The 14,196-nt window shown below is 35.6% G+C and overlaps 1 protein-coding gene across 4 annotated transcripts in view; it reads right to left on the reverse strand.

Moving 5' to 3' along the window:
* SLC25A21 (solute carrier family 25 member 21) overlaps positions 1 to 14,196 on the reverse strand; it is a 257,554-nt gene that overhangs the window by 65,077 nt on the left and 178,281 nt on the right. For all 4 annotated transcript variants that reach the window (XM_027671102.1, XM_027671087.1, XM_027671111.1 and 1 more), the window contains one exon: positions 6,609 to 6,692. In XM_027671102.1, the coding sequence (XP_027526903.1) occupies positions 6,609 to 6,692 (84 nt within the window). The remainder of the gene's footprint in view (positions 1 to 6,608; positions 6,693 to 14,196) is intronic.

Genomic DNA, 14,196 nt, shown 5'->3' on the forward strand with positions numbered 1-14,196 from the left:
GACCTATAGGTTAAAAGAACAAATATCATCTTTGTTTCGAGACTCACTAGTGTCGCAAAAGCATCCAGTCACTTGGGATTGCTGGCACTGAATTATTTGTTGATTCGTTAATTGTTGGCACTGGTTAATTTTATCTTAGAGACTAAGAATGCATGAACATTTTATAAGTAGGCATACATACGCATATGCACACACATTTTAAAACATAATGAGGCATCAAAATTTCCTCACATTTTTTCTACCTTTATTGGGAAATGAGACAAAATTGCATTATCAAATGTGAATGTTTATTTACAAAAGAAAGCAGAATGCACATCACCTTCATAGAGATACACAAAAGATGTCTCCTTTGTGGCCATATTTGATCTAAAAACCTTGTGAGCATAATACAAATCAAAATCTTAAAGTAAATTATCAGGAAAATTCAGTCAGTCGAATTTTATGTGTTCCTCTAATCTTGAAAGTGGTCTTTATGATGACTTTATTCAATATTTAAATTTCCTGGCTCAACCAGAAGAAATTCTGAAATTCTTTGACTGTGCGGCACCTAGTCTATGCTGAGGCATAATTTTTCTTTTTACTGTAGATCTGTGAGACCAATTTCTCTCAAGGACACGTGAATCCTGTCTTCCAGACTTCACAGGCATGAGGCCACTTCCTGAGGAGCGTTGTGCTCAAAAGTAAATTGACTGATTAAAAAGTTGATAAATTTAATTATGTACTACAAGAATTTGCCATATCCCCACCTAGGTTCTGCAAGCTCATAGTCCCTGACAATACACAAATACTATCTTTTCTAACACCGAGCATTTCTTCTTTAAAGATATGCAAAGCAAGAACAAGGGTTCAAAAATTCAGCCCTAAGACTTTAATTTTTATTCATGAAAGCAAACACCTTCCACACAGGTTCACAGTTTAAGCCATTGCGCTATCCTTTATAATTTCAGTTACAGTTCTCAATTCAACAATTTATGATAAAGCATAATTGACACTTTACGTTTCAGATTATATTATTTCACATAGGAATGTGATAATGATTTCTGATACTCTAAATCACAGGTTTTAGTGAAGTCTGCAGTAGACACAATAGTATGGCAGGAGGATACCAATGTAGCATAATGTGACACACGAATAATTCTACAATATGACAGATAAAAAGAAGAAAAATTAGTAATATTCTATGAACTATGGAGATGCATCAGGACATATACAGATCAACATTTTGGTGGTGTAATGCCCTTTTTTTTGACCTTCAATCTCACTTTAGCACGGCTGGTACAAGTACTATGAGTTTGTACGCATGAGACAGGCTGGTAGGACTAGAAGAGAGATGGATCTAAATATAGATTTTTTTTAAAGTACAAGTGCTAGCAGACTCAGTGTTCAGGTGAAAGTTACTGTTCCTATAGTGAAGGCAGAAGAGAAAAGGTGCCTGTACTTCAGTTTGCAAGATCACAGTCTCTGGCAGTGTAGGTGGGTCTCTACCAAGAAACAAGATTCTTAAAGGTGGCAAGCAAGTATGGGTCCAAGCTCATTTCTGCTCCTCCTGGTCTGAAGTGCTAACAAGAAACCAAGGAGCGAGGCAGATAGCTCTGTGTGTGCGTGAAATAGCATCTTAATCTGCAACTTCTGCTTGCCTCAGAACACTGAAAGCAGAGCCTAAAGTCTGGTCTGTTGATACCACATGATGCCTCTAGTAAGTGGAAATGAATCTCCATAAATGTGCACTGGGAAAAGGACTTTTTGGCATGACTGACCATGTCACACTTTCCTGGTTGGCAATTTCTTTGAAGGTTTCAGGTGCAGTATAGCCAAGTATTTGTATATTGTGTAACTCTTATTTGGCAGCCTTATGATAGGTCTCCTCATCTCAGCTGGAAGAGCACACATACAGCTGGGCCCCAGGAATGGGCAGTGATGATGCTGGTGAGTGCCAGAGGCCAGTGCTTGCCTGCAAGGCTCCCAGTCTCCTTCCCTGACCTGCTGGTATTTAGAAGCAGCAGAATATTATCTGCAGCCAGCTGGGAGAGCCAGGCCTCAAGAGCACTGCTGCAGTCTCTCAAGCACTTGTTACCATGACAGAGAGTCGATGAATAGACGCAGGACAAAGGAGAGTGCTAGCAAATTCCTTAATTGATGAACAATCGCTAATATCACATAAACCAGGAGCCCTCCAGCTTCTGCATGTTTGCTGATGACTCTGCACTCATCCAGCTCCTATTTAGTCTTGGCTGTTCTCCCACCTACTCCACCCATCGAGAGACAAGTTTTGTGCAGCTTTATAACCTAATCCCACTAATGTATGAGTCAGGGTGCTGCTTATTAAAAAAAAAAAAGGTGTGTGTGGTCATACAGACAATTATAGGTACAAGAAACTGGTGAGGTGGTGCCGAGAACAAGAAATAGTTATAAAGCCATTGGGCTGTGTAAATATGGAGGTAATTGCTCCTTCCCAAACCAAATTAAACAATCAAATAACTCAGCAGAAGTAATGAAGTCTCAAATGATCAACAACAATTGTGCTTTGCACTTTCCCAGGACCATCCAGTTCTAAGAAAGCCTAAGAAGCACTTTACACTGTAACTTATTCAAATGCTGAATTATAAAACTGGAATCCAGGACACTACTAACTTTTCTATTCCAGACAAGTTAACAATGAAAGAGAAAGTAACAGGTTTCTTGACTGACTGCCTACCAAAAAAGCCAGCTATAACTCAGAACATTTACTGTTAAAATTATGAGCCCATGAAAATCCAAATTTATAAGAACAAAGTTGTTTACAGACTTGAAATAACAGCATCCATCATTTTAATGCTGTAACTCCAAATTAAGACTGCAGATGGGCATAATTTTCTATTCTTAATATGAGACACAACACCATGTGTCTTTAATATAAATGCAACATATACATTCAGCTAGAACATTGGTTTATTTTTACATTTCATATTCCAACCTAAGTGACTAGGAAAGAAAAAGTGAGTGAATACAAGAGCAGCAAAGATCACGATTACACAAAAATTGGTCATTTAACACAACCTAACCTCTTATTTGTAGGATCTAAAGTGAATGAAAAGTTTTCTCTATTAATGGTTTCAGTTAATCCTGTATCCAAACATTTTCCCCAATAAACATCAGATTATTTTTATATTGGCTATAAAGCTGTCACTTCTCAATGAACAGATATGCTAGTGAGTTTACCTCACTGTCAAAGATCTGTCAATTCATGCGTCATCTCATAAGTGAAATCGGAGCACCTCGGCTGCACGGCTCCTGGCAAATCTGCTCAGAGCAGAGGCCGCTCATCACCTGAGAGGATCCACACTGCTGCAGACCCCGTGCAATTAGCAGCAACTGGACACTCCCAAAACAAGTTTGCAAAAGCCCTGAAGTTAATAGTGCTGCCTCCCTTTAATAGAAAACTATGTGACCTTTAATGCTCTGCTTGACTTAGCCTTCGTTTAGTGAGTCTCAATTAAATTTTATGTTTTGTGGCTCCCATTTTCTTGTAAGACAAGAAAAGAGTTCAAGAGATAGATCCTTCTTTGAAGAATTTAATTCCCACTGAAGAAAATTTATTTCACCTGAAGAGCTGGTCAAGGTTTGGGAGAAGGAAGCTTTTTTTAGGGCTTTTTTTTCCTGTGGTTTTTTTGTGGTTAGAAGATTTCTAGTGTTTTGTACAGATAAAGTAGTCTTCTCATGCTTTGAAATGGACAGTATTCTATTAGTGGTTAGATGGGAAATATTTGCTCTGTTCTTTTCATTATAATGAGGAGAAAATCAGAGGGATGGTTAAAGAATCCTGGGCATTATTTGTGATGAAGAAGATTTCCATAAAATCATCAGATTGTTATTGGGATACTGTAGTAACATACTACTTGTTGATTTTCAGTAAGAGGCATTGCAGCAAGTGAAACATTTGCATATATGTTCATAAAAATAAGTACTTCCTAGGCTGCATACTTAAACTCAACATAACAAGATCAACAAATTAAGGCATTATAAAGAGTCTTGTTTGAACCAGGCTCTGACATCCGTAGTTGCTACTACTGAATAACATAAGTACGAATGAGCATAAGCAGTATTTCCAAATGTAAACATTTTCAGGGGCAAGCCATTAGCAACACTTCTTTTCCCACTGTGTTCCTTTATTTAATTAGGGTTTTTTTGGTTGTCAATTTAACATAGAATCACATATGCCAGTAAGGAATTCGGAGTGCTGGAGAAAGATGCCTAAACTCCTTATAGTCAGTGTACACTGATTTAGATATTTCAGGAAATCAGTCTAAAAATGCCACACACCAACAGGGGTGTTTCATATTGCCAATATGAAACAAACATGGGACATAAATTAGTTTTTTATATCCTTCTCACAGATTTACACACCTGAATCTGAATACCCAATAAATTGGTTTTGTTTTCTTAGTATCTAAATGTGAAGCCCTTTCTTGGTGCTCTCTTCTGCATATTTTTGTGGTGGCCCAAGGAAAGGGTTATTAGGATTCAAGTTTTCCCCTAACTAAAATAATTCACAGTCACCTCCCACTTCCTTCGCAACTGTCATAATTTCCATGCTCTAGAAAACCAGACAACTGTAGATGGGAATGCAAGACTCACGGAGTCAAGTAGGTTTTTCAGGATTAGCTGATTACTTCTCTTATTTTTAACAAAAATTTAAGATTATATTTTATCTAAGATTTTTCATCTTCTTTTTTCCTAGTGCTTACAATTGATGACTGTTTAAATGTGACTTTCTGACTCTGTCTAACTTCCTGGAGAAAAACTGGTCATAATAAAATTTGCTTTTTGTTTAGATCAGTACTGACTGCTTTTGAAAGAGGCAAGTAAAACTCTGTATTAGCTCTAGCCCCACAGAAATTTTGTGCAATCCACTGCTAAATTGTGATTTAAATGTATAATATTTTCATGTTATCATCTGCTTTTTCCTGCTCAGAGATTCAGGAATAGATACAAATATTAAAAAAATATTCTGGTTTAGTTCCAGTATTGGGACACAAGAATTCTACAGGAAAATAACCCACCAACAATCAATTTACTTAGAAGCTGTCTCTTGATTTAGACTCATTCTCCAGATATGTCTACTTGACCCTAATTTTACATTTTGTGAATCATTCAATAAAATACAAATACTAATGAGTTTGGAAGAGATAAATACTGTTCTCATGCTTACTGACTTAAATATTGAAACTGGTTCTGTGTTTAAAACTAGTTTTACATGATTGTAAATATTAATACTTTAATTTTTTGAGGAGCAATAAAAATTAACATATACTCAGCCTAGAAAACCTCAGAAGCCACAAATTACCATGTTTGTGAAATCTTTTTAGTTTTTGAGCTCTTCAATGCCTTATGGTGATAATACATAACATTAACCTTTCAACAAAAATGAATTTACCACTAGTAAGGGCAGCCGCAACACCTTCCTCTTTCAACACCTTAACAAAACTTCTCTGCATCTCCCTGCTTTGTCATTTCAAACCATCCGGTTCTATATGTATGTACTTATGTAATATAGCTTAGCTAAGCCTCATTGCAAGAAACAAAACTGGTCTAGTTATAAATTTTCACTGCTCACCTCACCTCCATTTTTCCAGTACAGCTTGCGGACACAAGAATTCCGTGCCTCACTGCACCTATGCTGCCTCCATACTCAGTTTCTATGCCACTGTATACACGAACAGTTCCATTCTGATGAACATATAGGTTGGACTTGATGATCTATAGGTTGGACTTGATGATCTCAGAGGTCTTTTCCAACCTAATTGATTCTGTGATTCTGTGACATACGGATAAAAATTGGGTTGCTTTTGTATTTTCAAAGTTTATGGAAAGCCTGCCAGCTACTCAAATCTGGGAGTTACTAATTAGAGTTACCTTGATTAAAGGCTAGCTCCCAAAGAGCTCCTGTGGATAACAGGCTTACCTTTAAGCATATGATTGGTCCAATTACGTTCACTGGCTTTAACTGGACTGCTCATAAAATTAAGCCTATATTTAAATGCCTTTCTGGATCAGAACCCAAGTCCTTTAGAGGAGCTCAGGCTTATAGTAGCAGTACCTTCCGAAGGCAGTACGATTCAGGTAACTAATGACCATAAATCTTTTTTCTATATTCTGTCAAACCGAAAAGCTGTGGAACTTTGCTCACACAGATCCTGGAAACATTGTCTAACGCAGTAACTGGGAATGCCAGTTTATCACAGCTTGGAAACAAGTACTCCACTGATCTGGTAACAGCTCAGGCTGAGCTAGTTCTGAAAACCAGGACAAGAAGACAGAAGAGCCTAGATACATAAATACACTGATGTGGCCATCCTGTTCCTGGTGCTGCAGCACTGTTTACACCAGTGTCTCCATACAGCTGTGCATTCTGATGTTTATCATACCCTAATAGCAAAATTTGACATTGTGAGTCTAATTAAGACTAATTAGACTTTTCAAATTGTGCTCATTATGTAAGACTACGTTTGTCAAATTCTGGCAATTGCAAAAAAAGAAAGAGTGGAATATAAAGAGGATCTAATGTCTGGAAAATGGGTGATTAAGAAAGATCTCATAAAATTGACAATTTTAAAAACATATACTCTTACCCTTCTCGTTGGAAAATAGTCCTAAAACAGTCCCCCAGGCTCTTGTAACTAGTTGGATCAGTTTTCCCTCTTTGAATTTGGAACCTAAAAAAAAATACAATTTACATCACAGCATGAGAAGTCAGGGATTTTAAGTCACTTTTAACTTTCCAATTATTATATAAAAGGAGTTTTAAAGGGGTTTTTTTACGTCTCTGATTCATTATTATATACTGTTCCTGATATACTTATTAACACTGTTTTCATAGAAGCTGTTAAAACAAGGAAAAATAGAGCTTTAGTAGTAACTTTTGGTGTAGTTTATGGAACTCACAGTATAGCTATCACCTTTGACATTTACACCTCTTTTTAGTTGTTTGAAAAATAAGCTGTTAACCCTGTGCCTGGTCCAAAAACCATTGAAACTAATGTGAGTCTTTGAGTCAAATCCTGTTTTTGAAAATCTGAAATGGAATACTATCATGTGTTTCTCTTCTTATATCTGACACAATTATAACAAAACTCAAGCAGAGATATGAACAAAAATTAGAGCACCATTTATTTTTCAGAATTTAATAATAAGATGAACAATAAAAGCAAGCAATTAATTATTCCAATTAAAACCTTATTTTCTCTATTCACATTTTGACAATATAAATATCAACATGAAGCTTATGGTCTTGAAAGTAAAATAAAGATTATGATTTAAGATTGCAAACATCTTATTAGTTATGATTTATGGATAGCAACAGCATGTTTAAAAACTAAATTTTGCTAAGTATCTCAGTTAGAGAACCCTATTTCTCTCAGTTTTAAAACTGCAGCCAACACATTTAAGTAAACAGTACAGAGAAGTTTAGAATACATTTTTAGCAATAAAACCTCTTTTTAAAATGCTAATTACCATATAGCATATAGTCATATATGCTAATTACCATATAGCACTAAAAAAAAAAAAAAAAAAAAAAAAATTGATGTGAGCAATTCCAGCCCCATAATAGCCCCACATCAGGCAAACATTACAAACATTTATTGGTTTTATCACTAAGCACAATAATAATTCTACACAATGGTTTCAAGAAATAATTCACATTATAGTCAAATACATCATATGCCACAGGTATGCTGCTGTTCTGACAAATATCTATTGTTACTTACTCTTATATAAGAAATGAAGGTATCTTACGGTTGCGCAGCAATATTCTCCCCTCTCACAGAACTCAGTAGGGTCAAATCAGCATTTGTATTGTGGCAAAATGCATTAATTGCTTTGAACATCAGTATTTCTGTGCTAACACATCTAACATTTTATTCAATTTGAGGGAAAAAAAATCCCGTGATGTAATACAATTCATTGGGCAATTATGAAGGCAAGCCCACACCTTTTTTGAAAACTGTTAGAAGGAAACACTAAGTCCCTCCATAGTCCTAATAAAAGTAGTTCAGGCACATCTGGGATCTCTATCTGGGGCAACCTCTTTTATTAGCACAAGAACTTGCTGCCAAGTTGGCAGAGAGAAGAATGCTATTCAATAGGCTTACACTCAAATAAGACTTGATGCATAACATTTTGTCTGAAAAGAACCCTTGGGATGGCTAATAGTCAAAAAAATGCCTCAATGCCATCACACAAAGTCCAACAGCAATATCAGCTATAGAAACTTTTACAATGTGGCAATCAAGCAATCAAAATCATAACTGAAAGTAGTTTCTATGCACATTTTAATATATTTAAGACTTGATTGTTTATATATCACGGTTCAAAAACAAAAACAGCTTTCTTTTTCTTAAAGAAATCTTGCATAAACTCACCAGTAAATATATTTTTTCAAGTATTTAAAAATAAAGTTTTCTTAAACCAAACTCTTTTCCTTGAATTTCAAAATTTATCCTGCTTGTAAACTCAGAACAAAATATCACTGTTTCTAAAACATCCTTTGAATAATGCACTTTGCTGTCTCTCACCCTGCAAATGCTTAAGCATGTCCTACTTGCACATGTGTAAGGTTCCCCACTCATTCATCCATGCACATGTCCTACTTGCACATGTGTAAGGTTCCCCACTCATTCATCCATGCACATGTCCTACTTGCACATGTGTAAGGTTCCCCACTCATTCATGCATGCACAACTGTTTGTAGAATTGGGGCTTTAATACCAGACTCACCATGGATCTCAACAACATGGTGAACATATTTATAGAATTTTGTTTACACATTGGCAACTTCTCATCTAAATTTGAATGATTTAATAAAAACATATCTTTGATAACAATAATGAAAATAATAGCATAAGAAATGTAATCATATCATATGTAATTTGTGTTTAATCAGATGGAGGATAACTTTTTGCTAAAGAAGTTAAATCAAAGAAGCCTTACATTTATTTCAGATTTTTGTTTTAATGTAGGTAGGACCTTAGTATTAAATGAGTCCATTTGTAACACTGAGTCACACAAATAATATATTCCTTCCTTAAGGGTTTTTGGATCCATTCCTTCCCTAGTAAATCTATTTTATAGCTTTAACAGCAATCCTAAAATACATGCCAATTATGTGCTTCAACCTAGATCTGCGAATTGGGTTCTTTGATTCAGAATTGCTTGCCTCAATAAAATCATGTGTAACTTTTTAATGAACTAGCTAATTGATCAGCAGCACTTGTTATAAGAAGCTCGGCGAAGAGCTGAAAAAATTATTATTTTTTTTAACTGGAGAGAGCAGCAGCCGTCTGTATTAGTAATCAATAACACAGAAGAGCTAAAGCATTTATTTAAAAAAACCCATCACTGGCCTGTTTTTAATGGTTGTTTAGAGGAATGAACACAACTGGGGGATATGTCAAGGCTGTCTCTGCTTCAAATCCATTCCTTTCTAAAAGCATTATAAAACGAATTTTGTGCGTTTTTGAAAGCTGGATCCTTGCCTTGTATCCTACTAGCTTTGCTAGATCAAAAAAGGTAAATTCCCCTGTAAATATCATTGGAGCACTAACATCTGATCTAATTTATAATTTTGAAGTGTGAAAAGAAGAATGGGTAGGCAGCTGTCAGCGACACACTGAACAGACATATGTGCAGAGATACTTTTCCGGGGCTGGGATGAATGACCTGCTACTCAATATCAGCATCCAACAAGTGTCAAGTCAATGGACACTCTGACACGTTACGTGTTTGCTGCAAGCTTTATCACTTTAAAAATGAGCATCAGGCTAACTTTCCTTCCCTCTCATTTTCCTGCTTCTTGGCTTTCTGGGCAGAATGCAGTGGTGCTGAGCACTCCCACCCTGGGAATACTCACAGAGCTGTGGGAGGCACTTTGCCCCACAGGTTACTTCTAGCCAGGACTGGCCCAAGCATCTACTGCCTACCCTCTCAGTTTCTCACAATTCCCACCTTCATCTCTCCTGTCATGAGGGACCTCACAATCTCCTTTCTGGCTTATACCAGAAGTCCAAAGGGCTTGGTCTTCCATGTCCCCTTTGAATGAACAGTACCTTTGCAGTAGCTTCATCAGATACTACTGCCCTGATATTGTTTAAGAAAAGAACATTGGTGTCCTTCCCTGTTCACCCTACAAGACACATGGCTGGGATCTCAAAAAGTAGGAATTGTGTAAAATTATTTGAGCGTTTGGGGTCTGTTTAAAAGGCAGTGAAAACTGCATGATCTAAACCCATGAAAATATTTTAGTTTACCTGCATTAATCAGCACTACAACTACTACTTGTGAAATGAATAAACCTAAATTATTATTATTTTACTAGCATGAGAGAGAGCATTTTTTTATGATTATAACAGTCCTTGATCAATAACTCTGAATGGGCTCTGCCTGAAATCCCATAATGCAGAAGATGCTTGAGTTCTTTCACCAGTTCCCTCAATCCCTTATCATTTAACAAGTGATACATCCTGTTGTGGAGCAATGACTCTACATAAACATACATATCAATTTCCAATGCCTAACTTCTTACAATTCTTGTTAGATTTATAATAGCCAGTATTTCACTGTTAGTTTAATAAAATTCTCAGTCCACATCATGCTTCCCTGCACCCATTCCTATTGCAGAAGTCCTCTAAAGAGCCTTTTCTAATACAATCAATATCTATAGAAGAAGGAGCAGATGTCTGTGCTTTCTGAAAAAAAAATAAAATTCGCTCATGCCCCTCTATAATTTGCTAAGGTTTTTGTCCATGTTTGCTAATATCTCATCAAAGTTGTCTTATGGATGTCTGCTACTACAGTATCTGGGTATTTAATGTTTAAAGTCTGTTCACGACAAGGTTACCTAAAAATCCTCCCCCTTTTATTTATTCATCTGGGCTGGAGAGGGTTTTTCAAGTCATACTGAAATTGTTTTAGTCATCTTAAAATCTAAAAGGAAGAAATCAGTATTTTCATCTCTAGATTGAAGTACACGGTGAGCAGTTAAATCCCAGCTATGCAGCACAACCACAGTGTGATGTGGAGCAGACTAGACTCACTAAATTCTTGCCCCTTGGTTTGCAAAGACTATACCCTCGTGTAAAATCCAGAATCTCTTTCTACTTTTATGCAGTGCTGTTGACTAGTTTCTCGACCACAAAGTTCAGAGGGAAAAAAAACACTGAGTCAGAGAGCCAAGCTTTGTACCAGGCTGCAGCGCCTGCCAATGAGTGGTAGCCTTAGCTATACTTTATTTCTCTGCACATCTCATTTCATCATATGTTCTATTCTGTTTTGAATATAGCTCCTAACATTTCCATTCATGATTAGGATTTATGCAGTACCAAAGCAAATAAACTTAGGTACTAAGATGTTTAGAAGCAATAAAGAAGGTAATTACATGGCATAACAACAAACCAAATTAAAATATCTGTGCAAATTTATATTTAAAACAACTTTTAAATAAATGTACAGCCTTTGGAAAACTGAAAACATTTATAGCTTTTTTGCACTTTTAGTAATTCCCATGACTCCTAGCTGTAGTTACCCCACCAACATACGTTGATAAAAAATGTACAGTATGAAGCTGTATATAAATATACATTATTTAATAGTTCACATGCTTATAATAAAAAATAACCACATTATATTTTCAAAATATTTTGATTTGTTAATTTAAACATTTATTCAGGTGTTACTATGACTGCTATCTGCCGATGCTTAGATTTCATGCAAAACTTTGGACTGCAAAATGGACCTTGATCATATAATTTATTTTACTTTTCGGCTCAAGTTCTTTGAGTCGCTTATGTTACTTACAGGATAATAACTAAATTGAGAGTATAATTCTGTCACTTATTTTAACAGTAGAACATATGAGCTGTTAAAGAGCTGAATATTAGTTTTCAAAACAAAAAATTTAATTATTTTAAGCCAAAGATACAAATTTTTCTAGTGCAGAGGTCATATTTTAAGTACTATAGTATTGCTATGATGACTATTTAACTGCAAAAAACATATAAGAATATAATAAAGTAGTAATTAAGGAACAGGTACAGAACAGAACTTATTCCAATCATTTTCCATAGTAGTCATAGACTTGCCTCTATTCGCAGTTACATTTTTGTAGTTCAATTTTCATACAGATCATATTTACTTTAAAACAATAAATCAGAATCATGGGTAGAGAAGTATTACCACTCATTACTGGTACTCCTAGCCAGTTCTCTGAATGTGAGTCTTCCTCTTAGACCAGAGAAAGGTACACTAATCAGAAAAAGAATATCTTTCCCGTAGATCCTACTCCTTTTATAGATGACAGCACATCATTCCATAAAAAAAGTGAGTGGGAAAAAGAAAGCAGTACTTCATATACTCCAAGAATGTAATAAAGATTTTTAGACATTAAAACTGTATTTTGTCAGCTACTAATGAAGAACTCTTCTACTTTTTTCTCCTGCAGTAATTCTTCCATTGGGTGCTTGGGACAAACACACAGTAGGTATAACGTCAGAAGGAAATTTTCCTTTACGTGTAGTTTAGAAAATATCCAAGAAAAAGATACCTTGACCAGAAGCAGGTCAAATTAACTCATGTAACTGTTTTATGAATATCTACTCTGGTAAAGTATAACAAAAATAACTAGTCAACAGTTACATACAAATAATTTTAAATCTTTCCAAGCAAGAAATACAGCAGAAACTAAGTTCAAACCATAAATATTTCAATAATCGAATTCCATCAATGACTGTGTGTGTGGAGGGGGAGTTCTAAACAACAACAAAACTAGTGAAAACCGTAAGTTTTTCATTCCACACTAAAAGCTGTTCAGAGAAACCTTATAAATACTCTTATGATGTACAAGTTACACTTTATTTCAGGGATGAAAATACTGAAAGACCAGCATGTTTCACAGCAAGGTGAAAGTATGGATTGAGGCTCCAAGCTGGTGTCCTCCCCACCTATTGCACCAACAGAGCAAGAGTTGCCTGTCTTCAACACCAGCCTCCAAATCCTATAATGCTCTTGTGTTTCGGAGGTCCCAGATACAACTGACAGCTGTGGGCTTCTACAAGCTCCTCACAAAATATCAGCCTTTCCTCACAGTTAAGGACTTGCAAACAGCACACATTTTTATCATCTTTTAAAAGTTGCTCTGATGTTATTCTGTGTGAAAAACCTACCTACAAGTCTGCCAAGGCAGGAACAACTCCACTGACTCTCTGCTGATGTTGTGGATATGTCCAAAGTACAATTCTGTCACTGAAGCTTTGCTTTGGCTGTCTGGATACAAGTTCTGAGCACAGCATAAGATGACAGCAGTGATCACAAAGGGAAGCTAAAATCACTCAATATTTTGTGTGATTTAAACACAAATTTAAACACTACTTGTGTTTTTTGTCTACGTCTTCTAGTGTATGATACACTTAGTTACACAGATGAAAGAATCTGCAGAAACCACTAACGGTTAAAAACAGCATTTTGTTTTTTACAGTAACGGTTTGTTTCTGAAACTTTTGTAATCTCTATTTCCTAAGTAAAAAACAACCCAGAAAATCTTTTTTGTCCCTTATCTAAACTGGACAAAGCATTGAAAATGGTACCACAAGGAATAATTTTGTATTGTCAGAGATGATGAAGCTATTTTTATGATTTTAAGTATAGGTAGTTACTTGTGGTCTAATACATCAACAGAAGAAATCTGGTTTTCATTAGTTTTGGATAAAGTTTTCTATGTTTTCCCTCAAAACAGCTTTTAGAGAAACAACAGACAAAGTGAAGAGGAATATAAACTAATGAATAAAAGAGATTTCATAAAAAATCAGATATGATATGATATGATACAATATGATATGATGCTATGATATTATGGCCCCAGTATCCAGTCTTGATTCACGGAAAAATGAGAATGTGGTTTGGCTGATTTCAGTGTGTAACATGTGCCTGCTTAAAAACTGTCCAGTATTTTATTTCAGTTTAATTTCAATTACAAAAATGTATATCCTCTCTTGACCTCTTACCATTCTTGTGTCCTGTGACATTACCGTGACCTATGACTCCCTTACTGATTCTCTGCAAATTAGAGTCTTTGAAAAATTTAAATGTATGTATGAACATTTCACCTATCAGTTAAGTGATATCAGATTAAAGGAATAATTCTGCTGCCTTTAAAAAGTAAGAGTATTC

Source organism: Neopelma chrysocephalum, unplaced genomic scaffold (genome assembly GCF_003984885.1).
Source record: "Neopelma chrysocephalum unplaced genomic scaffold, ASM398488v2 Primary Assembly neopelma1_24, whole genome shotgun sequence".
Lineage (NCBI taxonomy): Eukaryota > Metazoa > Chordata > Aves > Passeriformes > Pipridae > Neopelma > Neopelma chrysocephalum.